At 40.6% G+C, this 21,768-nt stretch overlaps 1 protein-coding gene across 10 annotated transcripts in view; it reads right to left on the reverse strand.

Annotated features, from left to right (window-relative positions):
* Positions 1-21,768, reverse strand: part of DMD (dystrophin) — a 2,402,664-nt gene that overhangs the window by 226,683 nt on the left and 2,154,213 nt on the right. For all 10 annotated transcript variants that reach the window (XM_025277237.3, XM_045164452.1, XM_045164449.1 and 7 more), the window contains one exon: positions 3,090-3,150. In XM_025277237.3, coding sequence (XP_025133022.3) covers positions 3,090-3,150 — 61 coding nt within the window. The remainder of the gene's footprint in view (positions 1-3,089; positions 3,151-21,768) is intronic.

A 21,768-nucleotide genomic window follows, 5' to 3' on the forward strand; every position in this document is an offset into this window, starting at 1 on the left:
ACAAACGTGTAGTTTGAAGTTTCAAAATCAAGGTTCTTAGCATCATATGAAAAGCCAGTGTTAGGATGCAGGCGTAAACATTAGTTGATTGGCTATCTAGAGCAGAAGATATTGTTACAACCTCAAGGATGAGTGGCCAACTCAGCAACTAACTGGAACTGTGCTACTGGTATAGAAACTTCTTGTTATGTGGATGATCAGTTTATTTCAGCATTGAAAAGGAACTATTATGTAGCATTAAAAAAATATCCAGAGGAAACACTTGTTTCTGCTGCTGGACATATGTGGTTAAAAACTCTTGCATGGAAGTCAGGACAAATAAGATGAGGACAAATGGGAGCTGGTTGAAATGATGTCATTACAAACACTATCATTATTGTTATTTGTAGATCAATAAGGCATCTCAAACTATGAATGGCATCTGCCAGGGCATGAGGTACACTGGATCTTGTACAAAGTCATTTGGTATAAGCATAATATTTTAGAGAGTAGTAATGTGCAATAATAAATCGCAAAGGACATCAATAATCTGTTTATGGGCAATGTTCTGAACATGTGTTGTCCCTATATTATGGCTTAACATTTTAAGAGTATATTTGAGAAACTGCACAATCTCTAATTTCAAGGAGATTATAATTGTACAGAGAATTGATCTCTATAAAGTTTCAGGGACATCTTTGAGAAATTAGGTAATTCTTAATTCTGAGGGACTGATCACTTCAGAGGCTTTTAAGGTCTCCATACTCACCTCTCTGCTCATTTTCCTGCCTATTGTTCTATATTTCTTACCATTAAACTAGGAAGAATAATAGTGCTAAATTAAACACCAAGACCAAAGCTCCTATGGTACCTGGAGAAACTGGAGTGGACTGAGAGGGCATATGTGAAGCTAATTCACAGTGGAAAAATAGAATTTCTGTGTTATTTTTAAAACTGAGAATTTATATTCTGTTAATAATGAAGATAAATAATGTTTTTTAAAAAATAAAGATTAAACTTCTTGAAAAAGAAGGCTGAGATCTTAAAGATTTTGAATTTGGACAAGACCATGGAACCAGTCACACACTTTGATTCCTAGAGTTACAAAGGAGCTTAGATGTATGTCATCTAGTCCAACTCTTCATTTGAGAAATGAGAAACCAAGCTTTGGGCAGGTGAAGTGACTTGCCCTAGGCCATACAATCAACTAATCACAGATTCGGGACCAGAAGTCAAGTTTTCTTATTCCCAGATCTGTGCCCCTCCCCAAATCGCCACCATAATCTTAAAGTTGGGGAAGGAGCTCTGGACAAACAGGAAGAAAAATAGAGAGTGGCTGTTCTCTGATCCTATCGAGGAGCAGTAAGAGTCTAAGGTACAGGGAGGAATTATAGCTTTTCTGGATTCGTTTTCTTTTCATTTTTTTTGGACCGAATTCATTTCCACTGTTTCACAGCACTGTGCTGGAATCTTTCAAAGGAGATGTAACATCAGGGAGAAGATACATATTTTGGGAAAGGACAGTGGGATGAGGGGGTACTCTAGGAATCCCACAAGACACTTAATGAACCCCAAACAGGTAACAGTTTGGAGAATGATGGCTTAAAGATGTCTCAGACTCTCAGGTGATCCTAACATCTGAGTCACAAAAGGAGTTTTTATTTTAGCTCATAAAGGAATTGGATAAAGTGAGAGTTTTAGAAATGGATTGAAAAAGGAGCAGGTCTTAGTCAGAAATGGAAATCTGTGATGATGAAGACACTGATGTAGGAGAAGACTGGGAGGAATTTGAATAAAATGGCTCCACAAAATATATAGTGCATGTAAAGCAATACAGTTCATGTCTACAAATCAGTACATTATTTAAGAGAATGGGTGATTTTAAATAGGTGTTAAACCATGTGCTTTAAGTGACTAAATAATTATACACAACAAAAATAAAATAAAATTTGAAATTGGAAAATTAAAAAGTAGGATTAAAACACACTGAAGTAGAACTTTTAAAGTGAGAGAAACCCTATCTGGAAAAATTTTGTAAGACCACCTTTCCTAAAGAATATAGCTCTCCTTGAAGAGCCAAAAACATCCCCTCAATCCCATTCTTCTGAGTTAACAAAATTGAGGCATGAAATCCAATTTCTTGAGAACTGTAGTAATGAAGATCTAGGACTGCCCTTATTGCTTGCGAACTGAATTATGAAGGATTGATGGGCAGTGGAAGAATAAAAACAGACTTGATAAAAGATGGCAGGCTGAAAAGATGGAAAAACATTTCATATTTTTAGTCAGACTGATAGTGGAAGCAAGTTCAAAGACTTAAGTTGGTATTGCAGACTATTTCGTGAATCTGATTTATTTAAATTGTTGTTGAGGTAGCTGACTGAAACTTAAATTTAAGCTGGACTCAATTACACAATTGATGAGTAACTGTTAAGGTACCATAATAACTCAATACTCTCTCTCCTCTCTCTTTCATGGCAACCCAATGTATCATAATTTGTATTTCATACAGCATCTTGCAGAAGGTGCTTCTAAGAACCTGTATGCCTTTGACCGACATAAATGGCCCCTGAAAACAGTATCATTTTTGTTGTTGTTATGTGAAAAATGCCAAGTGCTATGTGTTGAGAATGAACACCTCAGCTCCACAAATCCAGAACTATTACTGCCTGCCTTTGGGTACATCAAGTATTTATTCACCTAAAACAGTCTGTGGACAGATAGCTGTAGACACCTTCCATCTTTGTCTAAAGAAGAAATGTGGGAAAAATCCCTGGATAAAGAAAATGGTTCTTGTAAGTATTCACTGCCACTCTCCATAATATTAGAGGCAGTTTCTATTCTATTGCACGAAATCCACACCACCTCCAATCACAAACCATAACATGTATGTTGCATTAACTGGACTTTTCCGAAAGGTACCTCCCTGTGGCATCAGCAAGTTTTCAGTGGTCACTGTAGCATGAGTTAATTATCTAAGCTTCTTTGGGGAAGAAAGAACTAGGTATTGTAGGCCAGGCTAACATCGAGTTTTAAAAATAAATTCATCTGTGAATATACATATTAGCCAAAATACATGCCTCTTTGAGAACTTAATGTTTTCAACTTACTTGATATAGTAGGGCACTTTGTTTGGTGAGATGGCTCTCTCCCAGGGACCCTGGACAGAAGCTAAAAAAAAGGGGGGAAAGAAAGGCAAAGAGGTCAAGTTCAAGGCAAACAAGAAAGACAGCATTAATCTCCAGAATTACAATTTTACACTGATATTGGTCTGTTTGTTCAGTTGCCCATGAAGACAGGATGGATTAATGTGCTGTTCTGAAGTTTCTGTCCTGATATAAGTGAAATTGAACTCATTCAGGCACAAAGATAAATGCAAAGGAAAAAACACAAAAAACGTTCCACTGCTATACCTATAGAGCAGATAAGAAACTGAATGTGTACAGGTTTTCTCTTATGTGTCTCCATTGGGCGCTGTTCTTATAACACTTCCTGTTGCTGTTTTGCAGTATCTTTTACTATTCGATTGACCGGGTTTTATTAGTTTAGCAGCTGAAACATCCCTCTATGATATATTTATATTCTAAGTTATTGACACTAAAGTACTCCACTTATCACTCTGATATGCTAGTTTTCCTCTTTATTTGGTTTGAACAGAATTCAATTTCATTTACTGATGACATGTTTTAATTGGTGCCTCAAAAATGTCAGGTGACCAGCATGATCTGATTAGAAAAGATAACCTCAAGTGAGAGAATGGCACCTGATACTAGAGTGTAATAAAACTTTGATGATGAGTGATGGATCCTACAGGTGAAATTAAATTTCACATACTGGGAATTCGTTTCATAACAACTTGATTGTATATCACTCAAATAAATCACTTTTAAACAGTGTTTTAAATGCTTAACTTGTAGTGCTGTGTTTTTTTTTTCTTTTCCAAAGTTGAACAACCTTTTATGTGTGGTTTAATATGATGGGGTTTTTTGGCTTCTTTAAGAGAAAATGATCATGTTAGGAGACATTATACCATTTCCTTAATAATAAAATCTTCCTCCTGAACAGAGTTTTAAGAAACTCCAGTTTTGAGACACAGAATTGCATCAAGCATATAAATATAAGAAGCATTCTTATTAACAACCAGTAATTTTACGTGTATGTCCATTTTTCCCCTGAATTGTCATCCTGCTTATAAGTTGAAGCACAGCTGATGTTGACCATTACTTCCTCCTATGAAAATCTCCCTTCTAAATTAGTCTCACAGTAAATTCAGTCCACAGTGTATTGAGATGTAAGAAAACGTCAAAGCTAATATATCCCTAACTACACTGCATAATATGAAAGAACAGCTTCTAATAAAACTTTGCCCACTGCCAGACAATTTAAGGGTAATGAAACTACAGACTCTTTGTTTTATATAGAGTAATAGAGGGCTCAAACCACCCAACCTTCAACCAGACATGCTGCTTTGTACCTTGGCAATATGTCATTTAACAGATATAAGACATGAATCTGTATTTAGCTGCTAATTATGCCTTTTCATTTTGGTGGACAGATTTTTAATATGGAGGAAAAAGACATTTATCTGTTTTTTGGAAGTAGTCCCTGCCTTCAAACTCTCCCTTTCTTTTTCTATTTTTCTCTCTTTTACCTTTGTCATTGTCTGCCCAACTCTCCTCTTGTCCATTATTCTTCTCTAGGACACAGTTTTCTTGACCAGATTAGTACAGACAGTAATAAGACCTTATCTGAGGATTTAGGCTGAACTCCCTGAGCAGACTGGGCAGTCTGCTCTTATGGGAACTTAAAAACCCAAGCCTTCTCTAGCATGAAACATGGTGGAGAGCCAGAAATCATGGCTCCTGGTTTCTCGGGGTGCCTACTTCTTAAAACCATAGCATAAAATCAGAAGGTAGAAGAGAACTCCAGGGAGTACTTGGTTGAGTTTGCATTGACTGTATTGCCAAGGCTATGGATGGCTAAGTAGAGAAGGAATAGTTCTTCTTTTCATAAAGATTGCTATGGGCTGAGCTGCACCATTTCTCTGATCATCCTTCTCCAGTTCCCTATTATTCTTTTGTTGTTCAGTCGCTCAGTCATGTCCAACTCTTTGCAACCCCATGGACTGCAGCACGCCAGGCTTCCCTGTCCTTCACCATCTCCTGGACCTTGGTCAAACTCATGTCTATCGAGTCGGTGATGCCATCCAACCATCTCATCCAGAAAGTCTGATCTGGAGGCTGCCGAGAATGTCCTCTGATAGCAGAAGAGTCTGTTCTATTGGCTGCTGGGTGGGGTGCTGGCTGGGTAGGGGTGCTCGGCCTGAATGGAACAACCTTCAAGCAGAAAATCTAGCAGGAAACAGAGGAAAAGTGGAATGCCTGCTGAGTGAATGGCCAGGCCCACACCAGGCATCTATAGTGGACTTTGTACAGTTAAACATTAAAAGGAAAAGAAAATTCCCCAGAAAATGCCAGAGTAGTAGTTAAGAATATACTTGAACTAAAAAGCTGAACAGATATAATTAAAAAAAAATTCTACAAAAAGGTAAGTTCCAGATCAATATGAAATTTTAAGCTCTTGTAATTGGAGTTTTTATTAATTTTTATAGAGAGTATAGAAATTATATATGAAAATGGTGAATTTTTTACCTTCTAAAATAAAAGCTCGTTGCCTTTCTGTGTAGCTATTAAACAGATCTGATGGTGAGATTCAGTGAAGCTTTTGTGTTGAAAGATGTTTTTTCCTCTTTGACTCACAATTCATAGATGCACCTAAGCAACTGCTTTGCAGTCATCGTTTGAAAGTCAGAAATTTTATACCAAAAAATGTCCTTGATGCAATAAAAAAGAAAAATAACAGCCTTCCTCCATCTTGCCCCTGCCCTCTATCCCTACCACATACACACACACGGCAACTACTTGCTTTAGAAGTACCACACAATCGGACAATGGTTCTATGTGATTGGAATCAGTACTCCTCCTCAGGAAATTGCTAAAATGTTGTTGAGCAAAAGCTCGGGGCTGCTGGATTCTGGTCTTGCATATATTCCAAAGTTGGTCACATATACGGTAACTCTCGCAAGAGTGTTTCAGAATTATCATTTCACTTCTCGCAGGAATGCCAATGCCAACAACAGCTGTTTCTTATCTTAAGGTACCAGTGGAAGCTTGTCATCCCTCACAAAGCTAGCCTACATGATCGGCAGACACATCTCTTATGCCTAACGTGTCCACTTTTACTAGCCCATCACACGCAGATTTACTGGCAAATAGTTTTTATGACACTCTGCTGTCCTTTGATATTTTCTTATACAGATGTTTCTATAACTGCTACATGTAATTCCAGTGCAGCTTTGTGATTCAGATTCTCAAGGGTAAACACCATCCATTATCGTACGGCAGCAGCACCGTGTGGTATTGTCTACTGAATTTAAATAGCAAACTACACATGAGTTTATTTATTCCAAAACCAACCTCTGCATTTCCCCTTTGTTACAGAAGCAGTATGATATCAACAGCAAGAAAGGGTAACGGTTCTACCTTCAAATGTCTTTCCTCCCTTGAGGTGACAGGATTCAATATTGTGCCCGAGGTGTTTTTGAAAATCACCAACACAGGCTCCACTGTTTCGGGGAAGTTCTCATTTCTACCATTTTCTAATGCATGATGAACAGAATGGGCCAAGGGGAAGCACCCTGGTGTTAAGCCATATTTTAATCAACACAGGGGCCTAACCAGAAAACTAGAAACAAAGCTAGTATTATTTAACCTGTGCCAAAAGTGCATTCTCTGGAATTCAGACCCTCCTACATTTAGTAATCTTTCTACCTTTCTTATATTTGGTGGTTTTGGAGTTTAATGACATAACTTGGGTCAAAAGAAAGTGGGGACGGTTTATAAAAATAAATAAAACCCACCAATTCACTGGGGACAAAAGAGAAACCTCATCTGTGGGGGTTATGAAAAAGGCAGTGGGGAAGATAGGCCAGCTCAGAAGCATGCGGATTCCAGGGATGGGTTCTATGGACTCAGTCTATCAAGATCAACTCTAGAGCAACATTTCTCAACCTTTCCCCACTCTCTGTCCCCAGTTCAAGGTATCTTTTCTTTCTAAGAAGATCAACACAGAAAAACACCTTTATTTCTCTTTACTGAACTTCCATGTACTGAAGTCTATTTTTTTCAGTCTATTTTTTGCTCCTAATCACCCTATTCCACAGATATACTATATCTGTATCAGTTTCTGCATTGTATGTATCTGTGCTTCACATATAAAGATAATGAGTTTTACATCTCCCCAAAACCAATTTTTGCCCTCTTGGGGGCAATATCACTTTGTTGAAAATTCTTGATCTAGAGGAAGTGATGGGAGGGGTTGGGGGAGAAAGGAAAACCCCTCTCTGTGCCTGAAATGTGACTTCAAATAGCTCATTTGATATAGTCAGAGTGACTTGTGAGGTGGGTATTATTATTTTTATTTTGCAGATGATCACACAGTTAAGATCACATGGTAAGACATGTCTGAGGTCATAAATCAGTAAGTATTAGATGGTAATTTTGGTGTATTACTCAAAGTCAGATGATTCAGGAAATGGAGAAAACACAGCTATTGCATGTCTACTCTGTACCATGCATTGTATGTTTCTTAATGTAATCCTTCCAAATGCCCACCATGGTCACGCTATTCCATTGTTACACATAAAGCAACAATTCCATTGTTACACATAAAGCTCAGAAACAGTCAGTAAACTAACTCAGCTAGTAAAGGGTCACACAGCTAGTAACAAGTGTATCCTGGATTGCCACCAAGTCTCTTTGGTAACAGCATTTGTAACTGTTGGGTGCAGCAATGTTCCCAAGGTCCTGAGAATGTTAGCTGAGGGTATTCAGGTGAGGCTCCCGGGAAAGTTCTTTCAAAGACTGACTGAACTGAAAGGCAGCTTTGCCCTTTTCCCACCTGCCTTCTTCCTGCCTTGGATGTGATGATGTTTGGAGCTATAGTAGCCAGGAGAACAGAAGCCGTCTTGGTTGCAGCTCCCCAGAAACAGACAGGCACAAGGGTCTGAGTGTGAGGAGTTAAGAGTCCTGATGGAGGGAAGCACTGGGAGAAGAGCCGGAAGTGAGTCAGGAAAGGGAAGAAAGCTGATCAAGAATGCTTTACTGCTTTGGGCAGGCTGGGGCTCAGTTCAGCTGGGGCTTCAGTGTAGGACACACTTAAGAGTTATCCCCTGCACACCTGAAGGGCAAGGGAATGGTAAATTTAATAAATAAATATTTATTTATTGCTTGAGGGCTATTCCTGGAGCGTGGTGAAGTCTTTAACTCTCTGGCACTTCCGGTATGCTCCTTGTGCTGATGAGCAGGTGCTGATGGCCAGAGATGCCCTTAAAGGCAGAGTCACAGGTATGTGTAGTTTGAAGTCTAGTTTTGGTGAGCCTGGCTATGGTGAATGCCAGAGGGGATATGGGCAGGACCCTCACAACTTAGGCTACAAGAGTTATGCACTAAGAATGGCTGAGAAAAAGGGAGGCTCAAGAAGATGAGGATATATGTATACATATAGCTGACTCACTGTGTGGTACAGCAGAAACTAACACATTAGAAAGCAATTATATTCCAATAAAAAACAAATAAAGTTTTAAACGTATATGAGAAATCTGTTTTTTCAACTTTATTTTCTTAAAGTCTTTTATTCTTTGACTTTTTAATTAAAAATTTTAAACTTTTATTTTATATTGGAGTATTGCCAATTAACAATATTGTGATAGTTTCAGGCAGACAGCAAAGGGACTCAGCCATACATATACATGTAACCATTCTCCCCCAAACTCCCCTCCCATTCAGGCCAGATAATATGGAACAGAGTTCCCTGTATCATATAGCAGCTTCTTGTTGGTTATCCGTTTTAAATATAGCAGTACGTACGTGTCCATCCTAAACTTCCTAACTATCCCCTCCTCCCATACTTACTCCTGGCAACCGTAAGATTGTTCTCTAAGTCTGTGAATCTATTTCTGTTTTGTAAACACGTTCATTTGTATCATAGAGAAATCTAGTTCTTGACCAATATGTAGCTATCATTTCAGTTTATCTCTGAATTTCTATGTGAGAAACTTAGAGACTCCTACTTTGTGTAAGTCACTGTTATTTGAGTTTTCTGCTACATGCAGCCAAACCTGCTTCTAACTAGCCACTTTCACCTACCCAAACCATCTGTGGTTGCTCACATCATTTTAAACGACTGAACAGTATTTCATTAGTAGAAGTACTAAACTGTATTTTAGAAGTTTCCACTTCGGGACAATTTAGGTTGTTTCTAGTTTTTCACTGGTATAAATAAGGCTGCAATGAACATCTCTGTAGATAAATCTTTGCACACATCTTTGTTAATTTTCTTAAGTAAAATTCCTAGAAGTATATTTACTTGATTCTAGGATATGAACATTTTAAAGGCACTTTATATAAATTATGTTCTTGCCAACAGGAGTCTTTCTTTACTGGTCAAGGTGGAAAGAGAAAATCTACAGTCCACAACAGGTCAATGGCACTCCATTGGTACAATTCTCAAGGCATGTTAGATATATTGTGTAATTCAATGGACTATTTGAGAACATGCCTTTCCCATCTCCTCTTTCCGTGATAGATAATAAACTTTTTGAGATCAAAAAGGCATTCAGCACACGGGCATTCTACCTCAAATCCCGGCTCAGAGTCTAGAGGGGTATCTGGATCGCTAAGGGTGTCCAGAACACAGATTCAGAAGGGCTGGATTTGAGTCCTGACACCATCATCACTGCATGATCTTAAGCAAGTTTTGTTCTCTCCCTGAGCCTTATTTTTCTTATATGCAAAATGGGAATAATGATATCTCCCTTAGTGAAATGTTATCAGGATAAAATGAGAAAATCAATATGAAATTGTTTTGCAAAATGTTAATCACCATACAAATCATGTTGCTATCACATAGTTATGGGATATTGTCTGAATAGTAGTAGTCCTGGGATCAATCTCTTTGTCTCAACTGGGCAGCATTTGTCTTTCACCTTCAGATCCAGTTTTAACTACTATGAATGTGCTTCATATAGTATAAAGTGGGCCAGAGAGAAAAATCTTTGAACATTATCTAACTGCCTAGGCTTCTGTAACTTTTTTCTTCATCTTTGTCTGCCTAGACCAACACCATCTTCCCAACAGAATCTTCATTCTTAGGTAGACCATTTGTCCACTATTCATCAGTGTGAGTGTTGAACAGATTAGTTGACATATGATACAATGGGAAATAGCAGGTCATAGACTGTTTTATAATCAGAGGATTTGGATGATGAAAAGATAAGATTGTTCTGAGGTACTATATACACAAGAGGTTATATAGAGGTAGGAGAGTGGAGTTTGAGAGGTAGTTCATAAGTGACTTTGGTGTCCAGTGAAAGCAAGAAATCATAGATGACTCTATACTTCTAAGATGTATTTAGTAGGCAATTAGGAGTTTCACGGACAGGAAAAATAAACTGGAAGGTGAATTTCAGATGAATTATGTGTTTAGATGAAAATACTTGGAAGATGGGTCTTTTCACTGAAACTCAAGTGAAAGATTAAGACTGTAAGTACTATACAGTAGCCGAAGCTATAAAAATGGCTGAACTCTTTAAAAAAAAAATTATTTATATTTATTTGGCTACACTAGGTCTTAGTTGTGGCATGTGGGCTATAGTTCCCTGACCAGGGATGGAATCCAGGGCCCCTGCAATGGGAGTTCAGAGTCTTAACCACTGGACCACCAGAAAAGACTCATGGCTGGACTCTTTTAAGGAGAGAAGGCTGTTAAAGGAATTGTATCCTGTGGAATGCACCAAAATGGTAGTGGCAATAGAAAAGCTGCCAAAAAAGATAATGTAGAAACTAGAGTGAAGTAGGATGAAACACAAAAAGGATAGCCAGATGGTGAAGTATGAGTTACAGTGGATCCCAATGGACTAAGGGTATACAAGAGAAATATGTATGGCTCACAAGATCACTGTTGATCTCGACAGAGCAATTTTACAGGAGTGCTGAAGACTGAACCAGATCAGACAAGTTGATGGAGCAGGTAGTCAGAGGGGAAGTAGCAGTATTAGGTCCTAACTACGTGTTTGAGAAATGGTGTATGACAGGAGAATAATGTGAATGCAGCGGGGGATCATCTGAAGGTTAGTCACGCCTCTCTTCTGTCCTATAAACCAGCCTGTTTGATTCATTTATTTATGGAATTTGTTTCTGGTCTCCTTTATAATAATTCTCCAGGCCAGAATACTGGAGTGGGTAGCCATTCCCTTCTCCAGGGGATGTTCCCAACCCAGGGATTGGACCCAGGTCGGATTGCAGGTAGATTCTTTACCAGCTGAGTCACAAGGGAAGCCCTTATAATAATTAATTACATGAAAAACTTATTTCTACTTTTTTCACTTCCTAAGGTCATAATCAAGATTATAATACAGGGTTTCAGTTTTCATGTAGTTATTAATAGCAAATGTATGTGTATGTAGAGATGTGTATGTATAGATCATTTTCCCCCACCACAGTTGCTTTCTGTATGATTTCTATTTTCTTTTGATGTGATCCATAGAGCTCCTGTAGCCAGAGTAAGTTTTCTGTCATTTAAATGAAAGGTCAAGTTAAATGTAACACTTTACAGGACATTAAATTAAAATAAGAATAGTATTTTATATATCTATACCATATATCAAAAGTAAAGATTCAATGAAAACTTTCAGATCACTTACTAAACTTTCAAAGATAGGCAGGTTTTCCATAAAGATTTCAACAGCTGAGACAGATGGGCTACATTCCAGAGGGGAAGGTCACGAGAGTGATGAATGAGACCTCTAATGTCTGGCATGGCTGTGAAAATCTTTATGGCTAACTAAAATTCCTCACGAATAACAACCTGTAAATATTATATGAGCTGTCAGGCAGATAACACTGAGCTCTGAGACCATCGCACATGGTGAACAGAATGCCAGACTGTGGGATTTGTCAATAGATTGCCAAGTCATTTAGAAGCTCAGGTTTACATTTGATCTGGGAAGACAAGAGTTCATACTAAAGTCTCTGGCAAGGTGACTGAGTTGTGGAGATAAACACTAGATCTAATATCCAGTGCTGCTGGCTGTACAACCCCACAAAGACCAGTATTTGGTAACATGACTCAAGAGAAAAACTCCTTCAAACTGACTTATACCAAGCTCCAGGAATCTCACTGTGATGATGAAGACAGTAAGAAAGAAATCAAGCCTCATAAGGCTGATACAGGAGGACAGGTGCCTATGTAAGTTGAGCCATGACTGACTCATGGAGTTTCTGATAATTTCGAACAGAACTGGCGGACTCTATTACCACAGCTACGGTTTTTCCAGTAGTCATGTACGGATGTGAGAGTTGGACCATAAAGAAGGCTGAGCACCAAAGAATCGATGCTTTCAAATTGTGGTGCTAGAGAAGACCCTTAAGAGTCCCTTGGACTGCAAGGAGGTCAAATCGGTCAGTACTAAAGGAAATCAACTCTGAATATTCACTGGGAGGATTGAGGCTGAAGCTGAAGCTCCGATACTTTGGCCACCTGATGTGAAGAGCCAATTCAATGGAAAAGACCCTGATGCTGGGAAAGATGGAAGGCAAAAGAAGAAGGGGTAGCAGAGGATAAGATAGTTAGATAGCATCACTGACTCAATGAACATGAATTGGAGCAAACTCCGGGAGATACTGGAGGATGGAGGAGCCTGGCAGGCTGCAGTTCATGGGGTTGCAAGGAAACAGACATGACTTAGCGACTGAAAAGTAGCAACATTAACACAGTACTTTCCTCTGGGTAAAGGCAGCTGAGGTCTTTAGGCCATCTGGGTTAGCCAGGTTACTAAGAAGTCAGCGCAATAATGCCAGGTGCCTTCAGTATCTTTCCAGATGTGCTTTTAAAAGACAGCAGGCAGTCAACACCATTTGCTGAATACTCTGTGTGAACGGTATTGCATTAGGCACCAGAGAAATTTCAAGGAAAGTAAAATTTGAAACCTGAGCCAGTGGGGAGCAACTCAGGTATTAAAAACCAAATGATTATAAATGAGATGTATATCCATTTAGAAAGCAAGATAAGAGTGAGAAACAGCTAAGAATATGATAGCAATAAAAGTGATAAGAGGGAGGGAGAAATTCAATTGTGGCCTCAGTTCTTTACTCCACTATAAAAAATTAAATATCTGTACTAGAGTCATAGCTACACGACCAGCAGAGTGTGTTTCCCAGCCCCTTGACCTTGATCGTACGAGTCACTTTGGCCAATGGAGCTTCAGCAGACATGGTATGAACAGAAGATTGTCTTCTTATGCTCTGATGAGTTACCATGAGCACATGACAAGATGGCCTCTGGTCCTTCAGCCTAGACCTCAAACCCCAACACATTTAGGGACAATCAGAACTGATCTAGCAGCCAACCTATAGGGCAAGAGGGCGAGATAACAAGGGTGAGAGGGTGAGGGTGAGAAGAACATTAAAGAGATTAAAGAATAGAAAAATACTCATAAGCCAAATCACTCCCATGTCTTACTAGCCACTTCCTCTACTATCATACAAAACATTAATGGGGATTATCCCTTTTAGCCTCTGCAGTTGAGACTTGGGGGTTGCCCTCACTAGCCCCCGGAACCCCTTCTCTGAAGCTGAAACTCTATAGTGGTTACTTAAATTATTAAACTTCTCTCATCTCAATTTTCTCTTCTGTGAAACGGAGACAATAATAATCCTTATTTTGGGAACTTCCCTGGTGGTCCAATGGTTAAGATTGTGCCTTCCAATGCAGGGGATGTGGGTTTGATCCCTGGTCGGGGAACTAAGATCCCTCAAGACATGGGGCAACGAAGCCTATGCACCACAACTACTGAGCCTGTGGGCCACAACTAGGGAGAAGCCTGCACCAGAACTAGAGAAGCCCACCTGCTGCAACGAAGATGCCACGCTCTGCACATAAGACCCGACACAGACAAAGAAAGAAAGAAATATATATTCAAAAAAAAATCTTTATTTTATAAGGTTGTTGTAAGGGTTAAACAGGTAAATCCATGCAAGATGCTTTGCTCAGCCAGTGTTAAGAGCAGAGAGTGCTCATTTTTTTTCCCTATCCCTACCCTTATTATCATCATAATTTATATAGTGAGCTATCAAGATATTTATTCCATTAACTGACTCACTGCCAGTGTGAGGAATCCCAGGGAAACCAGGCAAATGAGAGACTCTATGGTGCTACAGTTACCCTGACTGTTAACCTCCAAATCATGGGCCTAGCAAACAACTCCACTAAATAATCCTGCTTTCTCCTTTTCCAGCCAAGTTTCTGACTCTTCAAAAAATTGTAGGCAGTTCTTAGAGTAGTAGAAGTTGAAAGAAGACAAATCTCCCTTCTGGCATTCTGAGGCTGGTGTCAACTACAAAAGTCAACTGTGCTTTATCATTCTCTATTAGTATTGTTTAGGAACTCAAAACAAATATTAATAGCCAAGTATTTTTAGGAAGAAATAAAACATTTCATTTTCATGTCTATCTTCGGTTCTGATTTTTAAATTAAATTTCACATCACTAAACTTACAATCTTTTTTGTTCTATTTCAATTGGTGTGGGTGGTTCATGTTAGAGGAATTGCCTGACTTATCCTAAGACATCAGTTTTGTCGTCTTTAATTTTGCCCTAAGACAGCAAGGTTTCTAGTGAGCTTCTATGTTGGGCTCCAGGAATAACTGAGGCTTTGGTTTCAAAACTTTCCCTTCTTCTCCTGACACCTCTAAGAGATGCAGCTGCTCTATACTGCCTGGGCCAAGTCTTTTGAATTAGTCGCTTTCCCTTGATAGCTGGCCTAGGTCAAGTTCCCCATACAAACTTTCACTTTTTACCTTCTGAGACAGAATTCTACTAGGTTTAGCTCACATCATAAATGAGCTCCTTCCATTCCATTCCTCTTCTCATTTTTTCCCAGACATTTCCTGCTCGGATTTTTGCTTTCAAGTCAAATTGCCCCCATGTTGACTAATCCTTCAATTATTCTCTCTCTTGTCTGCCTGTTTCTAGCTCATTAAAACATTAGCGTTTCCTAAAACCTATATTTATATTCATTATACGTACATAAGAAATCCCTTTCTGGACAAAAGGGCTATAAGGAGACTATGTGTGAAATTGGAAAGGGGGATATTCATCATATCAGAATGGCTAAAGAGAAGGGAGAACCTAATTTGCATCACTGAATACATCTTGTGACTCTCGCTAAATGAAATCAAGGGTCAGGTAATCAGAAGCATCCTCTGCTAGATTCCTATCAGATGAAATATTCTCTACCTTGGATTTGCACATAGCCTCAGGGGTCATGCGCATTAATACTAGTCAATATGGAACATCTCATTTTCCTCACTGGAGAATTAATTCCTCCTTCCACTCTACTCCCATGTCACCCACTATTTCCCACAACTATAGAAGATCATGATTTTTTAAATCTCTTTGTATAGGTCTCTTTGTATAGGTCTAACTCAACTGGTTTAGGTCTAACTCAAATGGTTTAGAATTTGCGTGTCCCAAGGCCAGGATTCTGTCTTTCTCATCTTCCTCTTCCAACTGCCTAGTGTTTATTAATAAATATTTGAATGAATGAGCAGATGCTATAGGCACAGGAAGTCAGGTCCTGTTGCTTTTTAGCTTAGAATCCTCCCAGGTCTGCCCTTCTTACTAAGAACAGATTTCACTTGCTTTGAACTGTAGGAGACAAGACTCTACTTGGTCTGACTCTTGAGTGCTCAGTCACCTGCTCTTATTTATCATCTTGCTTCCTCAGCTTCAGTCATACTAGTCTCTTCATTGTTTCTCAAGCCCCCTAAGGATGCTCCCATCCCAGAGCCTTTACGTTTCTTGTTTCCTCTACTTGGAACCCTTTGCACAAACCCCTGTATCTGCCTGCTGTGCTTCCTCATTTCTTGGTGAAATGTCACCACCCTGACCACCCCATTTAAAGTGTTCCTGTCCCCATCACCTCTGGCCTCTTTAGCCTGCTTTATTCTTCTTTATCCAGCTTATTATGATATGATTGCCTTCTCCTATTAAAGTTCAAGCTCCATGAGACTGAACTTGTCTTCTAATCACTACTGCTTTCCCAGTACCTAGAAAGAGTCTGACCTATAGTGGTCACTGAATGGACATTTGCTGAGTGAGAGAATGAATCAGTTCTTAACTGGCTGAAAATAAAGGAAAGCTCATAACTTTTTCAGGACATTAGGCTAGGCATGAGACTAAGTTCTTTTCTATCATATTAGAGTGGGAATAATCTTGCGAGTGTGCTGTTATTCACTCAATCAAGGCATCTCCTTCATCTATCTGTCAGGAGTTAGATGCATGAAATTAAAAGAAAAAAAGCACAGTGCATGCCCTTTATGCTTGTGGTGCTCAGACTTCAACCTGTTTCCTTTTATGATCTACTTTATTGAGCCTCTTTCCTTCTAACTCTTGCCTGTCATTGGCATGTATCCTGCTGAGCTTTAGGTGTGAGGCAAGGGGCTGATGTAATTTTCTGCTGTCCCCAAAGTCCTTCCCCATTGATGGAGCTCATTGAGGTCAGACACCTTAAATAGTGATCATCATCACACGCACTGGGCAGAATCATCAACCTCATTATGAAAGCAAGAGTAAATCAAATTACCCAGTGACCAGCATGAGCCTATGATAAGACTTATTTTTCTCAGATGCATCTAAATGTCTGTCCATTTCACTGCCTCATCACACACTGGGTTCCCCAGGAAGCAGACTCCAAGACCAAGTTCAGAGAGGAGGGTATTTGGGAAGTCGTGGTGCCTTTGTGATCAACACATATGGAAGGGAGCAGGCATGGCAGCAAAGCTCACACGCAGGCCCAGTGACAGACTCCCTCAATCCCTCAGGAACTCGAGCTAGAATGTTCAAGTTCTCCTGAGTTGGGCCAAAATGGCCATGTCTCTGTACTCTTACATTACTCAGGAGCTGCCTGTGGAAGGGGTGTGATCTTGGGCAAGGTAGCTGAGGCAACTCCCAAAGGGACAGACAGCAGAGGGTTGCCTCTTCATTGAAGGGGACCTAGGAATGCAGAAAAGTCATCTCCCATGCTCCCTCAGGCAGAGGCCACTGCACTCAGTCCTTGTGACCTTATTTTGGGGGCTGCACATCATCCAGGGGTTGGTGGACAGGAGGCAAGCTCAACCAGGGGCAATTCTGCCCTCCAGGAGACATCGGACAGTACCTGGAGACATTTTTGTTGTCACAACTGAGGGAGAGGGGCGTGCCTGGTATGGGATGCTGCTAATCCTGTAAGGCACACGACAGTCCCCACAACAAATGACTGTCTGGTTTAACATGTCACTAGTGCCCAAGTCAAGAAAGTCTAGTTTCTATCTGGCCTTGGCCTCTGAAATGACCTTCATTGTAAATAGACAGTAAATAAGTGAACCAATCGGCTGCTGCTTAGAGAGCTTGATTGCAATACACAGAGATAAATGCAGAGGGGAGAGAGGTGGGGCGGTTAGAAAAAGTCAGGGGGCTAAAGAAGAAAACAGAAGTCACAAGGCGGGAGAAACTGAGTAAGGAGGAGGAGGAGGGAAGAGAGAAGCTGTGACAGCTGTGATAGCCTGAAGTCCAGCGGAAAGACAAATACAGAGAGAGGCAAACACGTAATAGACAGTGAATGTTCCTCCCTATCTGTCCTCAGTTTCCACGAATCCTTAAAATGCCCCTCATCACCTAGGCCCATCCCTGTCCCTTCCAGCACATTCTGAAGCACACCTGCATTAGACTGAAATCAAGATGCTTGTTACTGCTGCTATCTGCAAGTGTATTTAAAAATTCAAAAGAGTGGCTTTTAAACCAGGAAACATTTCTGTAAGTCTACACAAAAAAAAAACCCAAACACCTTTTGTCCTTACCTCAAAGCTCTCACGAAAAATTATTTTCTACTTCCAAACTGGTTGTGTTCTGAAAATGGAAAACGTCCAAATGGGAAGGAAAAAAAAAGAAACACGAAAGTAATGATTTTTACCCACAGGGATGTGATTCCACCATTTCTGTTTGTGCAAAGCTTTGTATTTTGGGACAGATGACAAAATGCTACCCTAGGCCAAATGCACAAACACCTTCATTTTCTGGGGAGTGTAAAAATATACCTTTCAGAGCCAGCCTTCCACTAAAATAGTGCCCATGTGTCATGAAACTGATCCAGCGCTGTGATGCTGGTCTCCCTGCTCTAAGCCCTCATGAGACCCAGAGGAATCTGTCATGAGGAGGAAGATGAAATAGGAAAGAAACAGGTACTTGTCACATCTCTGCCATGCCACTGGACCAATTTCTATGTAGGCAGGTGATGAAGGAGAGGTGCTTAGCAATCAAGGTGAATGTCACCATTGAACCTGAAAGCCAGTTTCTGGGAGCTTCTAAAATCTAAAAGAGGTCCATGCTATGGATGTCCCACTCAGATTGCCTCTCCCCAGCTGGTGTACCCATTCCCCACTGTTGGCACCATTGGCTGCTACGGTTCCACCACTCCCAGCTCCAGAGAGCTGGAAACTGCCTTGCTGGTCACTACTCCCCACAACTGCTACTGCTAAGTCGCTTCAGTCGTGTCTGACTCTGTGCGACCCCATAGACGGCAGCCCACCAGGCTCCCCCGTCCCTGGGATTCTCCAGGCAAGAGCACTGGAGTGGGTTGCCATTTCCTTCTCCAATGCATGAAAGTGAAAGTGAAAGTAAAGTCGCTCAGTTGTGTCTGACCCTCAGCAACCCCATGGACTGCAGCCTACCAGGCTCCTCCATCCATGGGGTTTTCCAGGCAAGAGTACTGGAGTGGGGTGCCATTGCTTTCTCCGACTCCCCACAAATCCATGGCCAATGGAGGACTGACACAGGGGAGCAGAAGCTCCCTTGCCCCCAAATGGGGCCATGTCTGAGGAGCAATTTGTGCTCTAGAGTTCTGGGACGGATCAGGTGGAAGCGAGTCTCCACTGCCATGCTTAGGCTGACTCCCTGATCAGTCTTCCCCACCTTATCCTGCTTCCCTCTCTCACACCTGAAAGGTGCTGTCTCAACAGCTGGCTTGTCCAAGAACCCTTGTGTAGGGCTCTGTTTCTGTGGAACGTCACCGAAGGTGAGGGTGAGCAATTATCCTCGTATGCCTGGGACTGAGGAGCTTTCCTGGGACATGGGAAAGTAAACGCTAAAACCAAGAACATCCTGCACAAACCAGAACAAATGGGCCTCCTCTCTAAGGCAGATAGGTATTGGGGTCCTGAACTTTACCTTCTAGGGACTTGGGTGATCTGAATAATGTTAATATACTTGGTGATGTTGGTCAACCAGTCATGCCAAAAAAGAAACAGGAAGTCTTGATTTGCAGTGTTTGCTAAATTGGGAGGGAGGGATAGCGGTGGGGGTGGTGGATCAATATTCTCACTATGGTGGCTGATTTCAAGCTCCCAGAGGTGTGTTTAACAATCAGCTCACAATTCCTATAATATACAACAACTGGCTCTCCTGAGCTAGTATAAGCCAGTTCCAGTGCAGAAATTCCCACAGGACAAAACAGAATTTTTCCTAAGCTTACTCCTGTGTTCCAATAAATGGATGGGTAGGGCCATGTAAAATTTTGTTCCTGTGGATTCTCTCAAGCAAATAAATCTAAGGTCTAAATTGGAGAATATAAATTTGAACTCAAGGCAAAAGGGCCATAGAAATAGGTTTTGAGAAGAGAGAGTAATGATGAACACCATGACTGTTTTCTGCGGGTGCCTGAAAGGCTATCTTTGAACTTAGGGAGACATTACCAGCATCACTGATAAATGGTTTTTAGATGGTATTACTTCCAAGTCCCCAACACTCAAGACAGCGTGTGACTGTTGAAGAAACTGGCTCAAATTATTTTGCCCTGAGATTTTACCTAATGGCTTTAGGCTGAAAATCATCTCCCATTTTACCTATGGGTTTCTTTATGACTTTTATCATGATGATTTCTTTAAGCTGATTCAAGCTTTAAATGATTGGCCTACTTGTATGTCAAATTCATCCATCCCCCGAGGACAATGGTGGCATAGATTGCAGCACTAGTAAGTGAAATGCCAGCAATTATGAAACGTGCTTCAAGTTTTCCCCACCCCACCCTTTTTATTCAGTGTGTGAGTGGGGGAGGAGGCAGTGAAGGTTGGGCAACTCTCAAGATGGAAACAAGCTTTGTAGCCTTAATGTAGCAAGGAGAAACTGTCAACACTTGGGTTACTTAAACAAGAGAAAAAGAGTGAACCAGGGATTTGATTAAGGCACTTAAGATTATAAAGCCTGCAAGAAATAAGTGATCAGTTCTTTCTTTTTTTTACAGAGAAGGCAATGGCACCCCACTCCAGTACTCTTGCCTGGAAAATCCCATGGACGGAGGAGCCTGGGAGGCTGCAGTCCATGGGGTCGCTAAGAGTTGGACACGACTGAGCGACTTCACTTTCACTTTTCACTTTCATGCACTGGAGAAGGAAATGGCACCCCACTCCAGTGTTCTTGCCTGGAGAATCCCAGGGACGGGGGAGCCTGGTGGGCTGCCGTCTATGGGGTCGCACAGAGTCGGACACGACTGAAATGACTTACCTTACCTTCTTTCTTTTTACAGTGTCTCATAATCTGAGAACAAGAAGATCACTCAGTGAAACTCATGGCTTTTAAATTCAGAATAAAGAGTAAAAAGGAAATTTGTCTTCTGGAGTTATAGGAGAGTTTAATACTGCAAGAAGTCACTGGGTTCAGAGCTAGAGAATAAAAAATTTTGCCTTTACTGTTTTTTCCCCCATCATACAAGAAATATACTGTTATTAGTAAAAAAAACAAAAAAAAAAAAACAAAAAAAAAACAAAAAAAAACCTGCAAGGGTAAAAAGAAAGTAAAACACAACAGCTGTTTGCATTTTGATGTATTCAATTTTCAGTCTTTTCTTGATATGTACCTTTCTGTTGCTTATCATTTATTTTCTAATATAGTTGTGATTATGTTGTAATTTTGAAGACATCTTTCCCCCTTAATATATTACATGGCACAGTAGACATTTAGAAAAAGGACTATGTAAAGTTATGAATGCTATTAGACCTTGCTGAAAGGCAACATAAAAGGTCGTATTATTTACTGTCTACTATGTGGTAGTCACTATGCTAAATCTCATGCCACTGTGTACTAACAATAGAGGGGAGGAAATTTATCTCCTCTTCTTTTGGGTATAAGACACAATTCATTCTGTGTAGAATTTTACTGAACATTTATCAAGTACAGATACTCTGTTAGATACTGGAGGATATAACTGTCAACGAGACTAAAACAATCCTGTCCTTATATGTTGTTGTTTAGTTGCTCAGTCATGTCTGACTCTTTTGTGACCCCATGGACTGCAGCCCTCCAGGCTCCTCTGTCCAGAGGATTCTCCAGGTAAGAATACTGGAGTTGTTTGCCATTTCCTTCTCCAGGAGATCTTCCCAATCCAGGGATCAACCCCGAGTCTCATGCTGCTGCTAAGTCGCTTCAGTCGCGTCCGACTCTGTGTGACCCCATAGACGGCAGCCCACCAGGCTCCCCCGTCCCTGGGATTCTCCAGGCAAGAACACTGGAGTGGGGTGCCATTTCCTTCTCCAGTGCATGAAAGTGAAAAGTGAAAGTGAAGTCGCTCAGTCGTGTCCGACTCTTAGCGACCCCATGGACTGCAGCCTCCCAGGCTCCTCCGTCCATGGGATTTTCCAGGCAA

The sequence above is a fragment of the Bubalus bubalis genome, chromosome X, assembly GCF_019923935.1.
Source record: "Bubalus bubalis isolate 160015118507 breed Murrah chromosome X, NDDB_SH_1, whole genome shotgun sequence".
Classification (NCBI taxonomy): Eukaryota; Metazoa; Chordata; class Mammalia; order Artiodactyla; family Bovidae; genus Bubalus; species Bubalus bubalis.